The sequence below is a fragment of the Aquarana catesbeiana genome, linkage group LG01 (assembly GCF_042186555.1).
Source record: "Aquarana catesbeiana isolate 2022-GZ linkage group LG01, ASM4218655v1, whole genome shotgun sequence".
NCBI classification, from domain to species: domain Eukaryota; kingdom Metazoa; phylum Chordata; class Amphibia; order Anura; family Ranidae; genus Aquarana; species Aquarana catesbeiana.
In genome coordinates this window covers 792,605,785-792,630,211 of record NC_133324.1, presented here as the reverse complement: position 1 = coordinate 792,630,211, position 24,427 = coordinate 792,605,785, and the positions used below count along the sequence as shown (strand labels likewise).

At 41.7% G+C, this 24,427-nt stretch overlaps 1 protein-coding gene across 1 annotated transcript in view; it reads right to left on the bottom strand.

Annotated features, from left to right (window-relative positions):
* The window catches only part of WWC2 (WW and C2 domain containing 2), a 203,050-nt gene that overhangs the window by 72,307 nt on the left and 106,316 nt on the right, over positions 1-24,427 (bottom strand). The window contains exons 10-13 of the mRNA XM_073606900.1: positions 21,268-21,857; positions 11,900-12,023; positions 4,139-4,210; positions 2,068-2,151 (exon numbers count right to left, since the gene is read on the bottom strand). Of these exons, the coding sequence (XP_073463001.1) occupies positions 2,068-2,151; positions 4,139-4,210; positions 11,900-12,023; positions 21,268-21,857 (870 nt within the window). The remainder of the gene's footprint in view (positions 1-2,067; positions 2,152-4,138; positions 4,211-11,899; positions 12,024-21,267; positions 21,858-24,427) is intronic.

The window sequence follows — 24,427 nt, the reverse complement described above, 5'->3', positions numbered from 1 at the left end:
GACAGCTAAAGCACTTGTGAAAATGACTGCAGAGAGAAGGGACTCAGGTAAGTAATAAGGGGGGTGCTGGGGGGGCTGGTACACACAGGTGGTTTTTTTTATCTTAATGCATAGAATGTATTAGGATAAAAAAACCCTTCTGCCTTTACAACTCCTTTAAGCACTGTCATTCTGTCTGAGAATGCCAATTTTCAGAGTAATGCAGTCCTAAGCTTCCTCCTTCCTCTACAACTAATTGTCCTATGTGACATGAGTGATGATTGTGATTGGCAGCAATGAACTTCCTATTTGCTCCCCTGTGTATCCAGCCTACATGACTCTGCAGGATGCACAAGCAGACAGATAGCTAAAACCTTGTCTTGCCTACCATAAGGAGAGAGTGTAGAGGTCAGGACTATGAAACATATAACACGCTGCATAGTGCCGGGATCAGGAATATGTAACATGCAATAAACATGCAATATGTAACATTTAGCGCAGTTTATACAGTGCAGATGTCAGGAGTATGTAATGTACAATGCAGCATACAAAATGCAGCAGTGAGGAAAAGCGACATACAATATAGTGCACTAATCATAAGCATGTAACATATAAGCTATCTTATAGGACGCAGGGGACAGGAGTACATATGACATAGATTTTAGAGCGTAGGGGTCAGGACTATGTAATGTACAACATAGCAAATCAAGTGCAGGGTTCAGAAATGTGTAACATTCAACACAGCGTAAATGTGAGGCTTGGGAGTATGTAAATGTATACACCAGCTTACAGAGTGCAGTGGTCAGAAACATGTAACATAGTATGATTTACCATGCTGAGAGAGAAAAGAAAAAAAGTGTCCTAGTCTTAGTGTTCAGACGACGAAAAAATCATTAATATCGGTAATCAGTTGTAGGGACAACAGTCCTGATATTGCAGTCAGTGGAAAGCAAACTGTCCATTACATTGGTGCCATAGTCAGTATCAGCAGTGACTTACCAGAGAGCCGCTCTTCATCCCATGAAGCCACCTTAGACTATGGTATAGGTGCAATGAAAAATCTGGACTGCCGCACTCCGGATTGGAATAATATAGGTAAAATCTTCTTTATTGAAAAAATGACATGGTATAAAATGCGTACATTGCTCTGTTGAAGTGATACAGCATAACCTCTGACGTGTTTCACGCTCCCATAGAGCGCTTACTCATAGCTATGAGCTCTCACAATTCACCCAGCGGAGGACGGGAAATTCAAACCCAGTTACCTGGAGCGGGGGTCACCAACCTGTTTATTTCAAGCATCTGGACTTTTGCTCCACCTTAGACTATGTTAGCTACTGTCAATGCGGAACTATGTAGACCAATGTACATAAACGTTAAACTATAAAAATGGTTATTTAGTTTAAGCAGATAAAAATTCACATGTGTTTCTAAGAAACAGACAAAATTAATTCCCCTTTTTCCATAGGGTAGTGAGGGATGGGGTTTGCTGTAGTCTTTAATTTCAGCCATAGTGACAGGTAACAGACTGGACGGCTACAACTGGAATCAATAAGCAATATCACAGATATCTGATAGGGGGGGGAACCTTAGCACTAATTGTTAAACTGAACTAAACTGAACTAAATAACAAATTAATTGAAAAAACAGATATATAACATATGGCAACAGTAAGGCCTGTTGCACATGGGAGTAAAAAATGCTGTTTTTTACTAATCTAAAATGCGTTGGTATGCATTGTTGTCTATGGGACATTGCACACTGCTCGGTAAAGATCAGTAATACAGCGTTAAGGACAGAGCAGTAAAATAAATATAACATTTTTTACATTTGAGTGCAGTAATTTACTTACGCGTTTACTCGTTTAATGTTTACGTGAGTATAAGTGAGTATATTACAATACTGGCAATAAAGAAAAATTTTACTCGTCTATATGCTTGCACACCTTTACTCGCCTATACTCAACATTACTCAAATCTTTACACACAGTTTTTGGCCCCTTGCACATGGGCGTCACAGTATATTATGACACTTGTGTGCATGGGGACTTATTTATGTATGACTGCCAACACTATGTATTTCACTTACATTCTGGAATCATATTGAACCCGGGAGGGATGGTATCTTGCCTCTCCAATGATCATGACAAAGCTGGCATTTCCTGAATCATATCTAGGGATACAAAAAAAAAGAAAAAAGTCACTGAGCAGATGCGATTTGTGGTAAAAAGCAAATGTACAGTAAATTAATAATGATTACTATTATTGAGTATATCTAAGATGTTAGAGGCTTCTATAGCAAACGTTCTCTCAACAGTGTGTTTCAATGAGCATCACATTTCTTGTGCATTTTGAGACTTAAAGAACTAAATATAGGAGAATTTAATAACTCCTATATTAACTTTGTCAAAGACTGGACAAAGGGGTAAAAGGTGGTTAAAGAATAAAGCATACACTAAAGCGGAACTACACCCAAAAGGGAAAGACCCACTTTAGGACCTCCTCCCCTGCTCCTGTTTGTGAAATGGAGCTTTTGGGGAGGAGGAGGGGGGGGAGCGAGTACCTGATTTTGCCTGAGTGATTGGAAGCGGAAGCACCCCCTCCCCCCCCCCCCCCCCCCCCCCCCGAAGTCTTCTGGGACACATAATATGTCCCAGAAGACTGCAGGACCATCCACAGTGCACAGCGCCGAAAGCTGTCACAGCCCATAGTAAGGGTGTCAGTGAGAGAGGACACAGGGAGAAACCATCTGGGGTGAGCACACTCCTGGATCGTGGGACAGGAGAGCGGCTCTTTATTCAAAGTCAGCAGCTACAGTTTTACAGTTTTTATAGCTGCTGAATTTTAATTCTCAACTAAGACTGGAGCTCCTCTTTAAAGACAACCTGTTGAGAGGGAAATGTTTTGGCTGCCACCACTGAATATTATTGGAAATTGCTAGTTGCTTGACAGTCCTGAATTTTGAGTCATTGACCCAGAACGGGTATACAGCAAGTAAAGTCAGAACTCCTGATCTGTATACTTTCAGATCTGTGATTCAAAGCATTGTAAAGGATTACCATGAAAGCCCAGGATGTGGCATATTCAGAAGGAGACCATGATGGTATGCTATATATTTCTCCTCAGCACAGGTTTCTACTTAGAATGTAAAATGAGACTGCTTTTTCTTTATTAGCGAGGAGTGATTAGACCCTGTCAGTTTTTTTATATTGTCCTCTCTATAACCCTCTAGATTGAGGACATTTGCCCCTCACTTTCTGTACCCGTGACACCATTATGGTTAGTGAAACTTTCTTTTTTTACTGTCATGGTATATCTGGGGTAACATCAACACTATTACAAACCCCCAGAGGTAACTATAAAGAACGATGTGAAGCCTGCATGTCACAGTTTGCTGCTATGCCCCTCTTTAAGACAGCAAGTGAAGGGAAATCCCCCAAATCAGGGAGACAAACGTATATAGAGGGGATCTAACCTTTCTCTGCTATCCAGAACATAAAAAAGCCTACTTGTAGTTCCAGTTTTTTTTTAATTGTTAATTCTTCATTCCACTAGAGGGCAGCAGAATACATTGCTATCTACTTATTAGCAATTATAAATACATTTAGGTTTTTGGTGTTGTTGAGGCTGACACCATCTCAAAATAAAAATTTAATAAAAGAATACATTAATCTACTGCATTCAAGTGTTCCATTTATTCCAGTAAAAGAAGTAAATTAGTCCAAACATATTTTGCATAATCAGCAAAGAAGGAACTGTGGGTCTTACATTTGAATGGTTTCAACCAATATTGCCCAAAGCCACACATTTGATTCTTTTTATGCTGTTATAAGGAGTAAAAAGAACAATCTGATTGCTGTGGGGCTGCTTGTGGCAAGTCTTCCTTCAGACCCTGCCATAAATAAGACATTAGATTGTGAATTTCTTCATGAGACAGGTAATTATATTAGTGATTCAAAGTTCTCTGTAAAGTGTTAAAGAAAAAGTGTCAGTGCCACAAAACAGTGTAAAATAAACCCATGAATCTATGATTAGGAGTTGTTTGCATCCTTGCAATCTCTGACAGTCCCGTTGCACATTTGTGCTTCAATAAACACTGCAGGTAGCATTACCACAGTGGCAAGTCTCTTCTTGTTGAGATATAAAGCTGTAGTTCTCACCTCAGAATTAACTGAACTTGAGCTGGCCCAAGCACTGGATATCCTTCACTAAATGCCACATCTTCACAAGGCCTGATAGACAGCAAAAGACAACATTAGAACATGGAAGAAAACCATAGTTTGTTGACATAACCAATGCCTTACCAATACCCTTTTGTGGTTAAAGAACATTGGGCATGGTGGATATATCTTTGTAAGCAGACCAAGTTAACGTTAGTCCTTTACAAGTAGTATTGAGAGAGAATAGCAAAACCCATATTTAGCTAAAGTATAAATGTACTGTCACTAAAAAATGTTCTAAATTGATTTGCAGTTCAGTGAGTAAAATAAGTATTTGATCCCCAAGCAAAACATGACTTCGTACTTGGCAGGGGAACCCTTGTTGGCAAGCACGGAGGCAAGACGTTTCTTGTAGTTGGGGTCCAGGTTTGCACACATCTCAAGAGGTTTTGGTCCACTTTTCTTTACAGATCTTCTCTAAATTCTTAAGGTTTGTTTAGCGGTTGCTTGGCAACTCCAAGTTTCAACTCTCTTCATAAATTTTCTATAGGATTAAAGTGATACTAAAGTCTTATTTTTTTGTTTGCCTAAAAATATTAAACTTACCTATCTGTGCAATAGTTTTGCACAGAGCAGCCTGGATCCCCCTCTTCTCTGGTCCCTCTTCGGCTCTCCTGGCGTCTCCCCCCTGATGACTGCCCCCCACAGCAAGCAGCTTGCTATGGGGGCACACGAGCCAAGGTGCAGCTCTGTATGTCCATTCAAACATTAAGCCCTGGCTAGTTTCTGCGCCCTCTCTCTCATCACTGGGTCACTGACTTTGTATGACAGCAGCGGGAGCCAACGGTGCAACGCTGCTGTCTCAGCTAATGAGAAGAGTCCCGGCCAGCCAAGTCTCTCCTGCAACATTGTTGGATAGAGAGGGGCTTAGGTAAGTATTAGGGGGGGCTGTTACACACATAAGGTTTTTTATCTTAATGCACCGAATACATTAAGATAAAAAACCTTGTTGCCTTTACAATCACTTTAAGGTCTGGAGACTGGCTAGGTCACTTCATGACCTTAATGTGCTTCTTCTTGAGCCACTACTTTGTTGCCTTGGCAGTATATTTTGGGTCATTGTCATGCTTGAAGACCCAACTGTGACCCATTTTCAGTGTGCTGGCTGAGGGAAGAAGGTTCTCATCCAAGATTTTACAAAACATGGCCTGTCCATGCGGCAAAGTCAGCCTGTACCTTTAGCAGAGAAACAGCCCCAAAGCATAATGTTTCCACCTTCGTGCTAGACTGTAGGGATGGTGTTCTTAGGGTCATAGTCAGCATTTTTCTTCCTCCAAACACGGCGAGTCCAGTTAATGCCAAAGAGCTCAATTGTGGTCTCATCCGACCACTGCACGTTTTCCCAATCATTCTCTGAATCATTTAGATGTTCATTGGCAAACTTCAGACAGGCCTGTATATGTGCCTTTTTGAGGAGGGGGACCTTGCAGGCACTGCAGGATTTCAATCCATGGCGGAGTATTGTGTTGCCAATGGTTTGTTTGGTGACTGTGGTCCCAACTGCCTTGAGATTATTCACAAGCTCCTCCTGTGTAGTTCTGGGCTGATCCCTCACTTTTTTCATGATCATCCTTACCCCATGAGGTGAAATGTTGCATGGAGCTCCAGATCGAGGGCGATTGAAGGTGATTTTGTATTTCTTCTATTTGTGAAGAATCGCTCCAACTGCTGTCTCCTTCTCACTAAGCTTCTTGCTGATGGCCTTGTAGCCTATTCCATCCTTGTGCAGGTCTACAATTTGTCCATGACATCCTTTGACAGCTCTTTGGTCTTGCCCATGATGGTGAGGTTTGACTGGAAGAAAAATTCTGTGGACAGGTGTCTTTTATACGCATAGCGAGTTGTCAATAGGAGCACTTTCTTAAATTAACAGGACTAATCTGTGTACCACATGAGAAAAATACTGTAACCAGTCTGTGGGAGCCAGAATTATTGTTGGTTGGTAAGGGATCAAATACTTGTTTTACTCACTGAACTGCAACTCAATTTATAACATTTGTATCATGTGTTTTTTATGGATTTTTTGGTTGATATTCTATCTCTATCATTTAAAGTACACCTATGATAAAAAATTATGGACCCTTAATTTCTTTGTAAGTGGGCAAACTTACAAAATGTGCAGGGGGATCAAATAATTATTTTCCCCACTGTAAGTGCCTCTATCGTACACAAAGTGGCTCTATCTTGCATAAAGTGCCTTTATCCTGAATACAGTGTTAACCCCATATCCAACATCAAATCAATGTGAATAAATAACCATCAGTACCATGAGTTGCAGTGAATGTGCTAACCAAATAGATAAATAATAAAAATACATATTGAAGTAAATTGTTGTGTGCACAGTCTATTTTCACTCCCAAAACTTTAGTGTTCCCAATGCTCATAAAAACAAAGTTTATGTGCTCATCACCTCTGCAATGACAAACAGGTGGCAAATATTACAGTGCAGGAACATCACCACCAATTGTGCACATGAGCCACTTCTGTGCTCTCACCTTTCCTATATGACCCAAAAATCCTCCTCCTTCATTTGAGAAAAGACTGTGCATTGTCTACACTGCCTGTAACAAGATATCTGAATGGGGGAGAGAATCCTGTCATTCATCCCCCTCATTCAGAGATCTTGTTACATCCAGTTCACACTATGCATGTGCATATGGCTTAAAGCGGAGTTCCACCCACTTTTAAAAGGTTGTCTTAAATGAAAGACCACCTCTCTTCTACCCCTCGTTTTTGGCTAGTTATTTATTTATTTTTTTCTTCTAACTTGCCTTTTTATGAATACAGCCTGTACTTCGGATCCATCCGGTCCGCGGCGCAGGACGTCATATCCTCTTCTTCAGTGAGCACCCCCCAATGTCTTCTGGGACATGTGTGTGTCCCAGAAGACAGCTGGCCAGTCACAAAGCACCGCACGACTCACGTATGCGCAGTAGGAAATGGGCAGTGAAGCCGCAAGGCTCCACTGCCTGTTTCCCTTAATTAGAATGGCGGCGCCTGCACCCGATCCGATGGACGGATCGGCCTCGGGGGCCCGACATCGCAGGCTCCCTGAACAAGTAAGTGTCCTTATTAAAAGTCAGCAGCTACAGTGTTTGTAAAAAAATAAAAATTTGCAGGTGGAACACGGCTTTAAAGGCAGGGGTAGACAACCTTGGAGAGGTGGAGATCTACTTGAACGACATAGAAGAGATCAAAGGTCACCAGCCCATAGCACTTTTTTTTTTTTTTTAAGGAGATAACCTAGCATGGCCCCATTAAAAAGGAAGGTTTAAAAAGTTTAGGGGCGGTAGCAAGTACTGCTGAATTCAGAGGTCAGTAGTATGTAACATGAAATGTAGAGGTCAGTAATATATAATGCAGCGTTCAGAGGTCAGGACTATGTAATGCACAGTTTAGGGGTCAGGGGTAAGTAGTATGTAACTCAGAAGGTCAGGAGTAAGTAATGCAGAGCACAGGCAAGAGTAGTGCACAGTTCAGAGGTCAGTAGTATGTGAACCAGGATTCAGAGGTGTGTAGTAAGTAACACTGAGGTCAGGGTCAGTGGAATGTAAAAAACAGTGCAGAGGTCATTGGTTCTCAAGAGCCTGTTCACACTGGAGCAGTGATTGGCGTTTTTTGACACTGAAAGAACGCTAGTCACTTCTAGGGCACGTAGCACATAGAAAACAGCTGTTTTCTATGTGTCCCGTTCTTGCTGCAAGACAACCCGGAGGTGCATGTTGCATGCTCTAATATCACACCTCACTGGATGGCACTGCATAGCATGTGAAACGCACTGCGCTGCTGTGTGGTGACATGAATGAAGTGAAATTAAAAAAATAGGGAGCTGTGTAATGTGATAAAACACGCATCACACACCTCCCTGGCACACATCACTGCAGCCAAAAATCGACTTCTGCCAATCACTAAATTGCTTTGATTTAGTGTGCAGGCTAGTGTTATTGGGCCCTAAGTCTTGGTTCATACTACTGTGTGTTGTGATTAGGGCAGCCCATTCATTGATATGGGCTGCCCTACCTGCGAGAAACATGGGGAAAGAATTCTCTGACCCTTCTTGAAATTGGCCGTGAACCACAGGGTGCTGGGCACCATGTGTTTTGGTGAGTGTGAAAGCACACGCAGTTTACTATATGTGGGGTTGCCATCTATTTATTTCAGGTACTTATATAGCGCCATCAATTTATGCAGCGCTTTCCATATACATTGTCATCAGTCCCTACCCTTAAGGAGCTTACACTCTAAGGTCCCTAACTCACATTCATACAGACACATACTAGGGACAATTTGAACAGGAACCAATTAACCTAAAAGCATGTCTTTGGAGTGTGGGAGGAAACCGGAGTACCCAGAGGAAACCCACGCAGGCACAGGGAGAACATGCAAACTCCAGGTAGGTAGCCATTAGGAATTATTGGCACCTTCACGTCTGCTAAAGAGCAGCGTATTCCTTGCATGACAGGATCACATGCAACTTTGCGTGCATTCCCAACATGCAGAGATGTAAGCCAAGAATAACTCACAGCAGCCTTTTTTTAACTACAGCCCTAGCCATTTACCCATTCCCCCTCTCAGGCAGCTGCTACAATAATACAAAATAAGTGTTTATATCTCTGGCATTGTAAGCAACAGCCTTTTATAACACTGCCAGGCTAGCATTAAGGACCTGTCATAAGCCTGCTACCTCCTGTGGTACTGACCCCCTGAAGTTACCTGTTTTGCAGCACCTCTTTCCCTCTGCTGTAGCTGCTTTAACACAGACACAGCTCTGCTCACTGAAGGTGCTGGCTCTCCTGTTCCCGCCTGGCCCGCCCCTTACCTAGAACTTGCTTTGACTGTAATATGGAGTGCTCCTGTGATCTGAGATGTGTGCAGCGCGGTTGCGGCTGTCCTTGCGACGGGTTGCTGACCCACGGGCTTAAGGGTTAAGGGTTGAGAGGATAGTCCCCCTTGGGATCTTCTTGTATTGAGTTCAGCACAGAGACCTGAACCTATTAATGTCTGCAGAGCTGGAAGTTCAGTGCCAGGAAGAGGACCAGACACCATGCACAGAAGATTTCTACAGGATCCAGCAGCATGAATGTTGTGGGACATCATTCATTATACGCAAGTAGGGATGAGCTGAACACCTCCCAGTTCGGTTTGCACCAGAACATGCGAACAAGCAAAAAAATGGAACACGAACGTGAAAAATCAAAAGTGCTAATTTTAAAGGCTTATATGCAAGTTATTGCCATGAAAAGTGTTTGGGGACCCGGGTCCTGCCCCAGGGGACATGTATCAATGCAAAAAAATGTTTTTTAAATGGCCGTTTTTTCAAGAGCAGTGATTTTAATAATGCTTAAAGTGAAACAATAAAAATAAAATATTCTGTTAAATAACGTGCCTGGGGAGTCCCCTTTGTCTGCCTGTAAAGTGGCGCATCTGTCTCATGTGTTTTACTGCGCCGCAGCAAATTGACAATTCTAAAGGAAAAAATGTCAATAAAAATTGCTTACGGCTGTAATGTATTGCCGGATCCCGGCAATATAGATAAAATAATCGGCGTGGGACCCCCCCCCCCCCGTCCATACCAGGCCTAGGAGGAACTTCATGCCAAAAAAAAAAAATCTATACCAGACCCTTATCCGAGCAAGCAGCCTGGCAGGCCAGGAAAGGAATCCCCTCCTGAATCATACCTGGCCGCTAGCCCTCAACATGGGGAGGGTGCTATGGGGTCCGCCTCAAAGCACCTTGTCCCCATGTTGATGGGAACAAGGGCCTCATTCCCACAACCCTGGCCATTGGTTGTGGGGGTCTGCGGGTGGGGGGCCTTGGCAGAATCTGGAAGCCCCCTTTAACAAAAGGAGCCAACAGATCCCAGCCCCCCTTATGTGAATGGGTATGGGGTACATTGTACCCCTACCCATTCACCAAAAAAGTGTAAAAAAGTAAAAACCACAATACACAGGTTTTTGACAATTCCTTTATTAAAAAAGAAGAAAAAAAATTAAAAAAAGAGTGTCCCACGATGTCCATCCATCTTCAATCACGGCGCAGACGGACCCGAAAAATAGAAAAAGAAGAAAACTAAAATACTCTGCCTCCATGAGAGGCGTCCCGCCGACTGTGACAGTTGTTATAGGCAAGGGCTGGGCCACCCGCTGACGTACCCGGATGACGACCCGACTGCATGAAGGTTTTTTTCTTAATTCTGTCATAGGGATTTCCCTTAACTACTTCAATACACTATTATATACTGTACGCTGACTGTAATGTAATTATATACTGTACACTGACTGCACTGTAATATAAATATATATACATACACACACATACACTACTAGACTGCCTGCACTATATATATAGTCTACACTGAATGCAGAGTGTGTGTGTGTGTGTGTGTCCAGTTCTTTTATATAACAAGTGGAGAGACTTATCTGCTCACTCAGCTGTCAAAAGAAAACATCAGGGCAGTCTGCCAAGTTTTTAAAATTGAACATTGTAACTAACTCTTCCTTCTCAGATCAAGGGGAAACTTCTGTGTGTAAAGAAAAAAATCCAGGCAGTCTGCCAAGTCTTTAAACAATGTGTAAATGCAGGAAGTTTAACCACTTACAGTCTAAATCTTTTTCTGACACCTGTTTCTTAAGTTAAAATCAATATTTTTTGCTATTTTGCTGTTTTATGTCACACTGTATTTGCCCAGTGGTCTTTCAAAGCAATTTTTTGCGAAAAAATACACTTCAATGAATAAAAACAAAACGTAAAGTTAGCCCAATTTTTTTTGTTTTAATGTGAAAGATGATGTTACGCCGCGAGAATCATGATCTATCTTGTAAGCAAAAAAATCGTGATTCTCATTTTAGCCAGAATCGTGTAGCTCTAACATACACATATACTACGCTGACAACACTGTGTGTATATATATATATTATATAATATATATATATATATATATATATATATATATATATATATATATATATATATATATATATATATATACACATACACTCTAAACTGCCTGCACGCCACTAACTAACTTCTCCAATTCATAAATACTATATACAGCCACCGTGTAAGCAGCCCTATATAGTGTGGGGCGTGGACGTAGCCCCCTGAACCATGATTGGCTAAAGGCACCCTGCCTTTGGCTAATCATGGCTCTCACAGCAGCGTGCTGTGATTGGCCAAAGAATGCAGGTCAGGTGCATGCTTTGGCCAATCATCAGACATCAATGCACTGCGATCTCGCAGTGCATTATGGGGCGTTACGCGGCACTCAAATTTGCCGCGAATGCCCCATAATGCTCGGGATTTGGCAAACGAGCAAACACCCGATGTTCGAGTCGAACGTAACATCAGGCTCATCCCTATACGCAAGCTAGGTCACTAAAGCTGTAGGGGGAAAAAAATATTTTTTAGCTAAACTTCACATTTAATGGAAACCTGTTAGGATTGGGATGACTTAAAAAATGTGTGGGTTCTGAGGCTACAAATGATTAAAGGTCTGAAGTTCCAAACTGCATGCTTGTTCCATGTTAGTGAATTGCTCAGTAATGAAGTTAGGATTGGATGACAGCCCTGAAGCCTGAACCTTTAAAAACACATCAGCAACAGCAGCTCCCTTATGTCCTCACAGGCACACTTAAAAAAAAAAAAAAAAATGCAACAAGAAAAAAAAAACCCTCTTCTCTCTCTAAGGTTTTTTATACTTACGGTTTTGCACATGCCTCATATACACCGCTGTCACCAGCCACAGACTCATCAGACACGGCCGCAGAAACACAGGCTCCCTTCTCTTCCTGAATGCCACTTGCTGTCTTTGTTTGGAAACTTATATCTAAAGCATTACATAAAAGGAAACACAATGTTAAAAACAAGTAATTAAGATCTTTCTTCATAAAATAGAGGATAAATTGTCACCTCTTGGTTATACTTTCTAATTGATTCACAAGTATTATTCCATAGAAGTTATGGTTTCTATACACTATATGGATGATGGCCAAAAAACCTAAAAAACAGTTATACATTCTAGAAAAAAATGGCTCTGTAAAATTAGTCTGTGTCTGTATTTAGAAAAAACAGTAGTTGTGGAGGCACATAATGATTTGCATAGCTACTTAAATGAAGAAATAACCCATTATTAAGTGGGCTTATAATGGAATAGATGGCATATGAATATCTTCAGTTTTAAAGGATAAGTAGAGCCAAAGCTATGTTGGCCCTACGTCCCCTATGGATCACAGGAGTGCAGTTAGTTTTGCACTCCTGTGACAGGCTTTCAGCTGACAAAGGGCTAAAGTCCGCTGTTGGCTGAAGTTCCCCAGGCATGGGATCGATGCTGACATTACAGTCGGGATCCACCCAGATGCCTGGACTAGTAGCTGGCTCGGCCTCTCAGGGAGCTTCTGAGAGACTGAGCCAGCTACTCCCACCTCCTTCCCAGCCCAGCTCTCCAATGAGCACTGGAGGAGCAGGGCAGAGCAGAGAGACGGTAAATGACAGTCTCCAGCTCTCTCTGCTTACAATGGAGGGAAAACTGAGCAATCAGGGGTGTTTGATCATTCAGTTCTCACTGCAAAGCCAGCAGTGGACATCTGCAGCATCTGATTGATGCTGCATCCACCTAGGTAAGTATAAACGCTTTTTTTTTCCCCAACCCCATACTTCTTAAAGAATGCTCTACTCTGCCAAGCCTTAAAATTCACACTGCATTTATAGGGCACATACTTTGATTGCCCAATTATATTATTCATTTTAGTAGAAAAGAACATTTATTTAGGTTGAAGACTGGAACATATATTAATACTATTATTATTAAACACCATGACTACCTGTATCATGTTTGCACCATCCTCCTCTATCATCTCTATAAGCATAGACAAAAATACTTGGCTTCTGAGAATTTGTGTTTATGAAGACAGTATCTGATTATTTTGCCTCAAGAATAGTCTGACCATACCTGTACATCTGGATGCCCTCTAAACTCTATACAAGAGGCTATACTGCAACAGAAACCAGCTATGGCCAATTGTCAGCACTGTGGCTAGGTGGTTAGCACTTCTGCCTAGCAGCACTAGGGTTGTTGGTTCAAATCCCAACCACAGCACTACCTGTCTGGAGTCTGCATGTTCTTCCTTTGTCTGTCAGGGTTTCCTCTGGGTCTGCCGGTTTCCTCCCACATGTCAAAGACATGCTGGTAGGGTAATTGGCTCCTGTCTAAATTGGCTCTAGTATGTGTATGTATGAATGTGAGTTGGGGACCTTAGATTGTAAGCTCTGTGAGAGCAGGGACTGATGTGAATGTACAATATATGTGAAGCGCTGCGTAAATTGACGGCACTATACAAGTACCTGTAATAAATAAAATAAACTATCAGTCTTTATATAGATTGGAAATCATAACAAGATCAAATGCATTGATCTAAAAATCCCAGTTAGCAAAAATGCCCAACTTTTAAAAGAAAAGAGTATTCATTTGACAAATTTTATAGAGTAAGTACAGCGATTACCTACATTTTTTTTCCATTTTTTTTTAGCATACTTAGTTTAAGAAAACTCTATTTTGTGTATTATTATGTTTGATGTGTTTTGGGAATTCAGCAACTTCCCCTTTACTTCACTTTATATCAATAAAGAAATATGATTTTGTTTGAAAAGGTAAATGTTCAAAAGAAACCTCCCCATTGGTTACATCTCTACTTGTCAAAAGCCCCCTTTATTATCCCGATAACCGCATTCCACCATGCGTCCCACCTCTCAACTTTTCATCCGTAACCCATATTCATAGGCGAGTCTCCTGCAGTGTGCCAAAAGTCTTCATTTAAAGGCACATTGTGAAGTTCCATAAGGGGCTTTCATCCACAACTGAGGAAAGTATGTTGAAATGCACTGTGCTCCCTTCTGAGCACAACCCTTACATCTTGTTAAGATGTTTAAAGTTCCCTGCATTTGATTGTCAAATGTCTTTCTTTAAGGTGTTACAGGAGAATGCTGATTTTTCTCCCTTTTAATGATAAAGAAGCCTTTTTATATAACCTCATGTGAAGGGGTGAAGGTGGTGACATGATTTATTGATTACCCGCAGGAATAGACGCAGTCGTCCTGAAACTCTGGCAATGACAGACAGTGACTCTGGAAGGACTTCACAGTCATTGTGACTCGCATTGTGCCAGCAGGAGCTTGTGTTGAGTCTTGATTAATGGCAGGGAAGGAGGATTCACATTCACCTTGTAAAGGCTCCCTGCTCAGAACATACTATAGAAAGGAAGGGTGCACTTTTAGAACATTTAACCCATGTATAGACTGTATATCAAGGAGCTTTCCCACAAAGGCTGGAAATAGGTATGAAGGGCATTAGTCTTTAGTACAGGTTTTGTTTGCAGGAAATGGAACAGATGAAAAAACTGGATGGGAAACAACTGAATGTAGATATAGGTAGGATGTAGCTGCTGATTGTTCCCGATTTCCTGGAATGTTAACATGCAACTAACCCTTGATTCACACCTATGCGTTTTTTAGTGCGCTTTGCAGAAACGCACTACAGTCCATTTAACATGGTTTCCTATGGGACAAGTTCATAGCTATGCATTTTCAGCCGCTGCGTTTTTTGGAAAGGGTCAGGGACTTTTTTTTTCCCCCACAGCAGTTTGCAGATTCTTCAATGGAACTGCACTAAAAATGCAAATGTTGCATTTATGATGCGTTTAGAACTCTTTTTGCCAGTAGGAAAGTATTGAGCGTGACTTTGGAGTGCGACTTTGCAGCATCAAGTCATGTAGGAACCTTTTCAAAGTTGCTGCGACTTTAAGTCACATTGCAATCAATAAGATTCTATTGCAATCAATAAGCTGTGACTTGTAATGTGACTTTATGTGTCCAAAGTCACATCTTAGGGTTTAAGGGTTATAGATAAGGGCTAGGGTGAGCGTTAAATGTTAGGATTAGCACTCTAACCCTAACATTTAGCACTAAGCTTTAACCCTAAACGTAATATTTACCATTAACACTAACCTTTAATGCTAACCCTAACCCTAGCCCTAACATGTGACATTGAACACAAAGTCGTATGGCAAGTCGCATTCTATTAATTGCAAATAAACCCCTTCAAATCTAGAGAGTGCAAAGTTGCATCAAGGTAGCATCAAATTTTGCACTCAATACTTTTCTATTGAAAAAAAAAAACAAAACAAAAAACAAAAAAACGCATAAAAATGGCATCAAAATGTGTGTTCAAGAACGTAAAGCATGCCAGAAAAATGCATCAAATCGCAACATGCATAGGTGTGAACCAAGAGTAAAGGCAAAACTTTTTTCCTGTTTTGGATAAAGTGAGGAGGGATTATAACACCTCTGCATTTTTATTGCTGTCTGTGCCCCCCCTTGGGGATATTCTCCCAAATGGGGACACTAGTACTGGTGACACCCTGGGATCCCCTCACTTCCGATTTTGGATTTATTTGAAAGTACAGATTGTAAATGATGTGGCCTACTTTATTAATCTGCTTAGTTTTACTGCAAAATGTTCCAACCAATCCAAATATGGTTTCATTACAAACCTGATACAACTTTTGATTGGATCTTAGGTGAGCCCACACACAATTTTTTTATACAGTTCAATCCAAATGTAATAGATTGTACAATCAGCCTATAACCAGTGTGGCAAGCTTTTCAGAGACGGGAACTGTTTACAGTTCAATGTTCCCCTAAGGTAGGATAGAACATGCCAGCACTATTCAAGTAAATTTTTATGCTAATGTTATTTATTAAACAGAAATATTTTTTAAATGTAAAAATATATATTCTCCAATGTGATAAGCATGTTATAAGTGGGAATTTAGCTATTTCTGGTTCTGGTGTGGATGAAAATGTCAGATTCATTAGCCTAGTTTCAAACGATCATATAATGTTGGCAAACTTGATGAGACCTGCCACAAGGTAATCTAAACATAACGCTCATAAATCAACTGCATACATCAAAGACTGGATAAAAGGCTCTGCTTTAGCCACAGCAGCTGCCCAGATTTCTGCTGATATTTCTGTAGTTGCAGGTTAGCACCCCAACCATCCGAATGGTTACTATGGACACCAAATACACCCCCCCCCCCCCAGGTTTTACAGGTCTTCCACAGTCACATGGTTTCTGTTTTAAGGACGACTGATGCTTAGGCTGAGCTGGCCACTCGGTCACTTTGTTTGAACACCAATTCTTCTTTTGAGCAGAAACCATGTACATGAATGACACATACAGTATCTCACAAAAGTGAGTTACACCTCACATTTTTCTAAATATTTTATTCTATCTTTTCAGGTAACAACACTGAAGAAATGACACTTTGCTACAATGTAAAGTAGTGAGTGTACAGCTTGTATAACAATGTAAATTGGCTGTCCCCTCAAAATAACTCAACACACAGCCATTAATGTCTAAATTGTTTGCAAAAAAAGTGAGTACACCCCTAAAGTGAAAATGTCCAAATTGGGTCCAAAGTGTCAATATTTTGTGTGACCACCATTATTTTCCAGCACTGCCTTAACCCTCTTGGGCATGGAGTTCACCAGAGCTTCACAGGTTGCCACTGGAGTCCTCTTCCACTCCTCCATGATGACATCACGGAGCTGGTGAATTTTAGGGACCTTCCGCTCCTCCAACTTCCATTTGAGGATGCCCCACAGATGCTCAATAGGGTTTAGGTCTGCAGACATGCTTGGCCAGTCCATCACCTTTACCCTCAGCTTCTTTAGCAAAGCAGTGGTCGCCTAAGAGGTGTGTTTTGGGGTCATTGTCGTGTTGGAATACTGCCCTGCGGCCCAGTCTCCGAAGGGAGGGGATCATGCTCTGCTTCAGTATGTCACAGTACATGTTGGGATTCTTGGTTTCCTCAATGAACTGTAGCCCCTCAGTGCCGGCAGCACTCATGCAGCCCCAGACCATGACACTCCCACCACCATGCTTGACTGTAGGCAAGACACACTTTTCTTTGTACTCCTCACCTGGTTGCCACCACACACGCTTGACACCCTCTGAACCAAATAAGTTTATCTTGGTCTCATCAGACCACAAGACACGGTTACAGTAATCCATGTCCTTAGTCTGCTTGTCTTCAGCAAACTGTTTGCTGGCTTTTTTGTGCATCATTTTTTTGAAGAGGCTTCCTTCTGGGACAAAAGTCATGCAGGCCAATTTGATGCAGTGTGCGGCGTATGGTCTGAGCACTGACAGGCTGACCCCCACCCCTTCAACCTCTGCAGCAATCCTAGCAGCACTCATATGCCTATTTCCCAAAGACATCCTCTGGATAGGATGCTGAGCATGTGCACTCAACTTCTATGGTCGACCATGGTAAGGCCTGTTCTGAGTGGAACCTGTCCTGTTAAACTGCTGTAAGGTCTTAGCCACCGTGCTGTAGCTCAGTTTTAGGGTCTTGGAAATCTTCTTATAGCCTAGGCCATCTTTATGTAGAGCAACAATTCTTTTTTTTCAGATCCTCAGAGAGTTCTTTGCCATGAGGTGCCATGTTGAATTTCCAATGACCAGTATGAGAGAATGAGAGCGATAACACCAAATTTAACACACCTGCTCCCCATTCACACCTGAGACATTGTAACACTAACAAGTCACATGACACCGGGGACTGAAAATGGCTAATTGGGCCCAATTTGGACATTTTCATCTAGGGGTGTACTCACTTTTGTTGCCAGCAGTTTAGACATTAATGCCTGTGTGTTGAGTTATTTTGAGGGGACAGCAAATTTATACTGTTATACAAGCTGTATACTCACTACCTTACATTGTAGTAAAGTGTAATGTCTTCAGTGTTGTCACGTGAAAAGATATAATAAAATATTTACAAAAATGTGAGGGGTGTACTCACTTTTGTGAGATACTGTACACTAATCAGCCATAACATTATGACCACTGACAGGTAAAGTGAATAACACTGATGATCTCATTTCAATGGTATCTGAAAGTGGGTCAGATATATTAGGCAGCAAGGGAACATGTTGATCCTGAAGTTAATGTTCCCAGTCTGAAGGGGTCAGGACCCATCAAAAGTAATCCAAGGAAGACTGGTGAACCGGCAACGGGGTCATGGGCAGCCAAGGCTCATTAATGCACATGGGAAGCAAAGGCTGGCCCATGTAGTACAATCCAATAGGAGAGCTGCTGTAGCTCAAATTGCTGAAATACCTAATGCTGGTTCTGATAGAAAGGTGTCAGAAAACACTGTGCATCACAGTTTGTTATGTATGGGGCTGCGTAGTCACAGACTGGTCAGGTTGTCCATGCTGACCAGTGTCCACAGCTAAAAGCACCTACAATGGGCATGTGAGCACCAGAACTGGACCACAGAGCAATGGAAGAACGTGGCCTGGTCTGATAAATTCAAGAATCTTTTAAGAAACACAACACGTTTGAGGTGTTGATTTAGCCTCCAAATTCTCCAGAACTCAACCCAATTGTGCATCTGTGGGATATGCTGGAGAAACAAGCCCAATCTATGGAGGTCCCACCTTGCAACTTACAGGATTTAAAGAATCTGCTACTGATGGCTTGGTGCCAAATAGCACAGCATACCTTCAGAGGTTTTTTGCCCGATATATGTATATACAAATATTTTTTTTTACAGGTGCTTATATAGCGCTGTCAATTTACACAGTGATTCACATATATATTGCACATTCACATCAGCCCCTGCCCTCAAGGAGCTTACAATCTATCTTTATCTGGGGGGAAACTGGAGCACCTGGAGGAAAACCACGCAGGCACAAGGTGAACATGCAAACACCAGGTAGGTATTGTCCTGGTTGGGATTCAAACCAGCAACCCAAGTGCTGCCATGTATAATAATAATATTATATATATATATATATATATATATATATATATATATATATATATATATATATATATATATATATACCAAAAAGTGCTCAAGCACAATTAAATGTGCATCAAATTCATATAAAAAATTATGAATCATCACATACCGCACCTAAAAATTGCTCCAGTGCAACCAATTCTTAATTCATATGTAAAAAAACAAAGTGGCAATAAATAGAATTTACAATAACTTGCTATTGTGCATATATCACCAAAAGTGCTCATATCCTTTTCTTTAAATTAATATAAAGTCCACTAAAGTTCATAAAATCCCAGATAGTCTGGTGCTGTGAAACCTCACTCTAATTCCACCGCTGTGTAACCACCACCACCAGAACTAGCTTCCTACCAAATGCAACAACCTCCAGATTCTAAGAGGCTAAAACAGCAGGTATCATTACACATAGCATCACAGCAGCTGTCTATCTCTAACTCTTCGATGAATACAGTTTATACATTAATAAGCTATTCATGCATGCTGTAAATTTTACTAGAGAAGAGATATATACATTTCTCTGTATAGGAAGCTGAAACTGAACGTAACAGCTTGCGCTAATGTCAATAAACATATTGACCACAAGATGGCAGAGCAGCACAGCAAATAACTGCATTGCTACATCCTTTTTTTTGTAGAGACACAAATTACCCCAAATAAGCTGAAGTATTAAATTCACACTGTTTCCATGCAGTAGGGGGTCTATTCAATGAGAAATCACGCTACGTTTTTTGTCTCAAAGTGATACCGGTTTTGAAAACTGCTGCTTAGCAGGCACGAAACACTAACAGCCATCAGTAGCCAGGTTCGCTTTTGTTTGTATTTGCATAACACCACATATCCTCAGCTATATCCACTTTAATTGGATCATTAGATGGGCACATTTAAATGACAGACCTATGTGATCTTAGAATCCACAGGGAAAGCAGCATTCAAGTTCAAACTGCACAGCACTTCGGGGCACTGGAAAAAGTCCACTACAGAGCCATGGGGGGAAAACATTAGAAAACACAAAGTGGACATTCTGCTAAACACAAATGTCTGACGATTCAGGCTCCATAGCATTTATAATGACATGTTTTTAAAACACGTGTAACAAAACTCTTCAAAGCAGATCTATAGATGGGAAAGGAATAAATGCAAAAGTCTATTTTTAGTTTCAGTTTTTACCGTAAGACATACATGTATGCTGGTCACAAAAATCTCATGATCCGGGGTGGCAACAGGATGAGAAACAATACAGAAAAATTATCTCTCCATCAACTAAAGCAAAAGTCTCTTGAAACTGTAAGAGAGGCCAACCTGTCAATCCTATTCAACTCGACAGAGCTTGTAGTCACGATGGAACACAGGCATCCAAATATAAATAAATAATGCTCATGCAGTGGAGAGCTGGACAATGTAAAGTGTGACTATGCTGCACCTAAGGTTTGATTTCAGGTATAACAGATAAGGGGGTGTTTATTTTTTTCTCTTTCTCAAAGTGGATGTAAACCCTCACATATACTCAGTGAAGTGAACAGCCTCAGATGATAAACAGAGATGAAACAAATCTCCCTACATAAGTTTTACATGTACATCTGCTGCTCTCAGCTTTATATATTCTTTAGAAAGAGCACATCATGTTACAAATCTTTCTCCCTGTTTCAGCAGTGGGTGTGGAGTCTGGGCATACACTGTTTGTGAGCTGATTGGAGGAAAGGCACACACCCCCAATCCACATAGGCAGAGGAACAAAGAAACTTGCATAGCTGTGCTGTAAATAGACAAGCTCTCTGCTCATTTAGCTCTAAGTTCCCTCCCCGATACAAATTACCAGCTGCTTTTACCCCCTGTGTTGGTCATGTTGGTAACAGAGGAACGGAGCAGCAGAAAGACACGGGACTTAGGGCTTTGGAGAGAGATAAGTAAACACTACAGATATACAGTATGTGCCCAGGTCAGATTTCATGAGTGGGGTTTACATCCACTTTAAGTTTAGAATAGAGTTGAGTCAGATGTCAAATACAGAGGGAGAATCTCACAGTTTACAGCAATAAAAATCAAAGATAGATTCAAACATTAAAATATTACTAGTCAAAAAAAAAAAGTTTGGCTCAAGATACACGATGTTGTGTTAACAACTGTATAAAGGACAAGCTAGCACATTACCCTGATAGCTAAAATGTAGCTCCTCCTTGCACACAGAATTAAGGAAGGACTTACCTCTACTTTCTTCATGGAATACAGCATTCTCCTGATGCCTTATACTCTTTTGATCAAAGAGAGGTTGAGATGGCTCTGTAATAGAGTCCAACAAATGCTGATTTTCACAGATGCTCATTTCAGATAATATCCCAGGGAGCTCACAACTTTCAAAATCTGTACCAAGAGAGTCCTGAGTAGGCAAGGAGAATGCACCTTCCAGTACAGGGGGAGAGCCTGGTGGGGACAGGGACGAAAGTGATGACAGGGAAGACAAGGAGGTCACAGACTTGGGAGGTTTGGATTCTTGTGGGTCTTCTTGAGCAGTGGTTACATTGCTATAGTCGGAGCTGCCATGGCAGTGAACAACCTCATTTTCATGAATTGTAGTAATTGGCCCAGATGGAATGTAACTGTTCTTCTCCTGCAGCATGAAGTCCAGCTTATACTGATAGTCCAAGTCTGCCGCAAGGTCACCCTGGTTATAATAGAGGTCTGTAGAGCTCAGAGAATTCAGAGAGCCTCGGCTAGAGGTGTTTAAGGACCCTCGACTGGATGCTAAAGAGCCAAGGCTGCTGCCTGATGAAACCGACAGTGTGCTGGCAGAGAGGCTGAAAGAGAAACACAAGAGAATGTCACTGGAAAAATACAAAAGTCAAAAACTTCTGCAAATCTTCCAAACTAACAAAACAGAAGCTAAATTACAAACAACGTTAAAGGGGACGTGCCCCTTCATTGTAAAATCTAAGATCCTTCCTCAAAGCCTCCTAAAAAAATAAATAAAATAAAATAAAGTAAAACACATGACTAGAAAATAAAGTTTACTTTTGTTTAACTGCCTACATAGTGGGGGAGATTTACTAAAACTGGTGCACTCAGCATCTGGTACAGCTGTGCATGGTAGCCAATCAGCTTCTAACTTCAGCTTGTTCCATTAAGCTTTGACAATGAAAGCTGGAGGCCAATTGGTTTCAATGCACAGTTGCACCAGATTTTAACCTCTTCAGTTTTAGTAAATAACCCCCAGTGTTTCTGTCCTCCAGAAGTACAAAACCCCAAATCCGTCATGTCAGACGTAGTATTGTTTTGTTGCCCCAGTCTTTTAAATGATCAGATGTGAACAATGGCATCTGAGTACAGAGGAGTACAAATGGTCTGGTTGGCCTCACCCTTTATAAAACAGGTTAACCACCTGAACTAAAATTCATAAAATTCGTCAAAGCAGATCAAAAATTGCCCACATGGCTCTAGCGCATAATAATGCCAATAAGTAGTCTAAACAATGAGAGAGAGAAAGAGAGAGAGAGAATGAGAGAGAGAGAGAGAATGAGAGAGAGAGAGAGAATGAGAGAGAGAGAGAGAATGAGAGAGAGAGAGAGAATGAGAGAGAGAGAGAGAGAGAGAGAGAGAGAGAATGAGAGAGAGAGAGAGAATGAGAGAGAGAGAGAGAGAGAGAGACAGAGACAGAGACAGAGACAGAGAGAGAGACAGAGAGAGAGAGAGAGAGACAGAGAGAGAGAGAGAGAGTCAGAGAGAGACAGAGACAGAGAGAGACAGAGACAGAGAGAGAAAGAGAGAGAGAGAGAGAGAGAGAGAGAGAGAGAGACAGACAGAGACAGAGAGACAGAGACAGACAGAGAGAGAGGGACAGAGAGAGAGAGAGAGACACAGAGAGAGAAAGAGAGAGAGAGAGAGAGAGAGAGAGAGAGAGAGAGACACACACAGTCAATGGCTTGGTATTTTGGACAGCTATTTTATCTAAGAGAAATCCCCAAAACATGGCCTGTTGGGGGTACTTGAGGGCAGGGTTGAGAATCACTGCTATAGGTAACACCCACATGTGACACTGAACCTCCATGGTTCAAAACAACTGAAATCCAATTAATGAAAGAGGGAGACCAGAGACAGTTAGGCTGGGGAGGAAAGGCCTAGATTATACTGGATGCCTTCCAGCAAAAAAATTAGGCGGGTTCTATCCAACTCGATGCAGACAACTATGCACACTGTGAAAAGTTCACAGTGTGCAGCAAAATCAGAGTAGACAATTATAGTACAGGAGAGACTGCTTTAAAGAAGGAGTCTCCCCAGAAGTTGAAAAGACTTGTAAAACCCCGCAATGGACCCAGTGCACATAAAACTTGTCCCTGTTAATATCTGTGCAGGGGCTGAGAAGCAGTGCTGTCAGATTGTGATCTTACAACACTGGAGCAGGAGATGGAATTCGACTGACAAGGGACAGCTTTCGCTTTCTCTGAACGCTACCAGAATGAACATCTTCAGCCCTCCTGTATGTGCTTCTCTGTGCCCCACCCCACAGCTCATTTTGCACTATAAGAAGAGAAGATTACTATAGTAATAGCAGACAGCTTTTGTTGTGAATGAAGGCAGCTGGAGCAGAGCTCTGTCAATCAGAAAAACACAAGCCAGCAGCTAAAATATTTGTCTGAGAGACTAAAGTAGTAGCTGCAGGCTTGTGTTGTCAGCTTGTGTTGCATCATGAGAGCATTGTGAATGACAACTCCCCGCTCCAGCTGCCTTTCACAAGACAAGCTAGCAGTTACTACTGTAGTAATCTCCTCTAAAGCTGGAGACTGCAGAAGCTTGTGAAAGCTGAATAGGGGTGGAGACACAAGTAGGGCTGCAAAAGAGGTGACTGTAGCTTCGGTGCTGTCTTACCTTCACCCATAGGAATTCCCATAAATTGGACTTTACCTGGGGTGGAGCTACAGACAGCACTGACAGAGAAGAAAAAATGTTTTATTTCTAAACCACAACACAAAGTTTAATAGTAAAATGTTATGTGCCCTTAGTCCCCTGGAAAATGTACAAGCTTTTTAACTTCTGTCGAGAGTTAGGCCCCTTTCACACGGGGCGGATCCTTTTTGACGGACTCTGCTAGCTTAGCGGGGATCACTCTGTTGATTCCCGCTGAGCAGGCAGATGACAGGTCCGTCTCCGCTCACTGTGCTGAGATGGACCTGTCAGAGTCCCGCTCTCCTCCATGGAGAAATTGAATGAATCCGGCCCTCTGGGGGGATGGTAAACGGATCGCCATACATCTGCTTTCAGCGGATCTTGTCAGATCGGATGCCAGGCGAGTGTCAGCGGACACATATCCGCTGACATCCGCCTCCCCATAGAAGTCAATGGGTGGCCCGATCGGATCCGCCTGAAAAGCGGA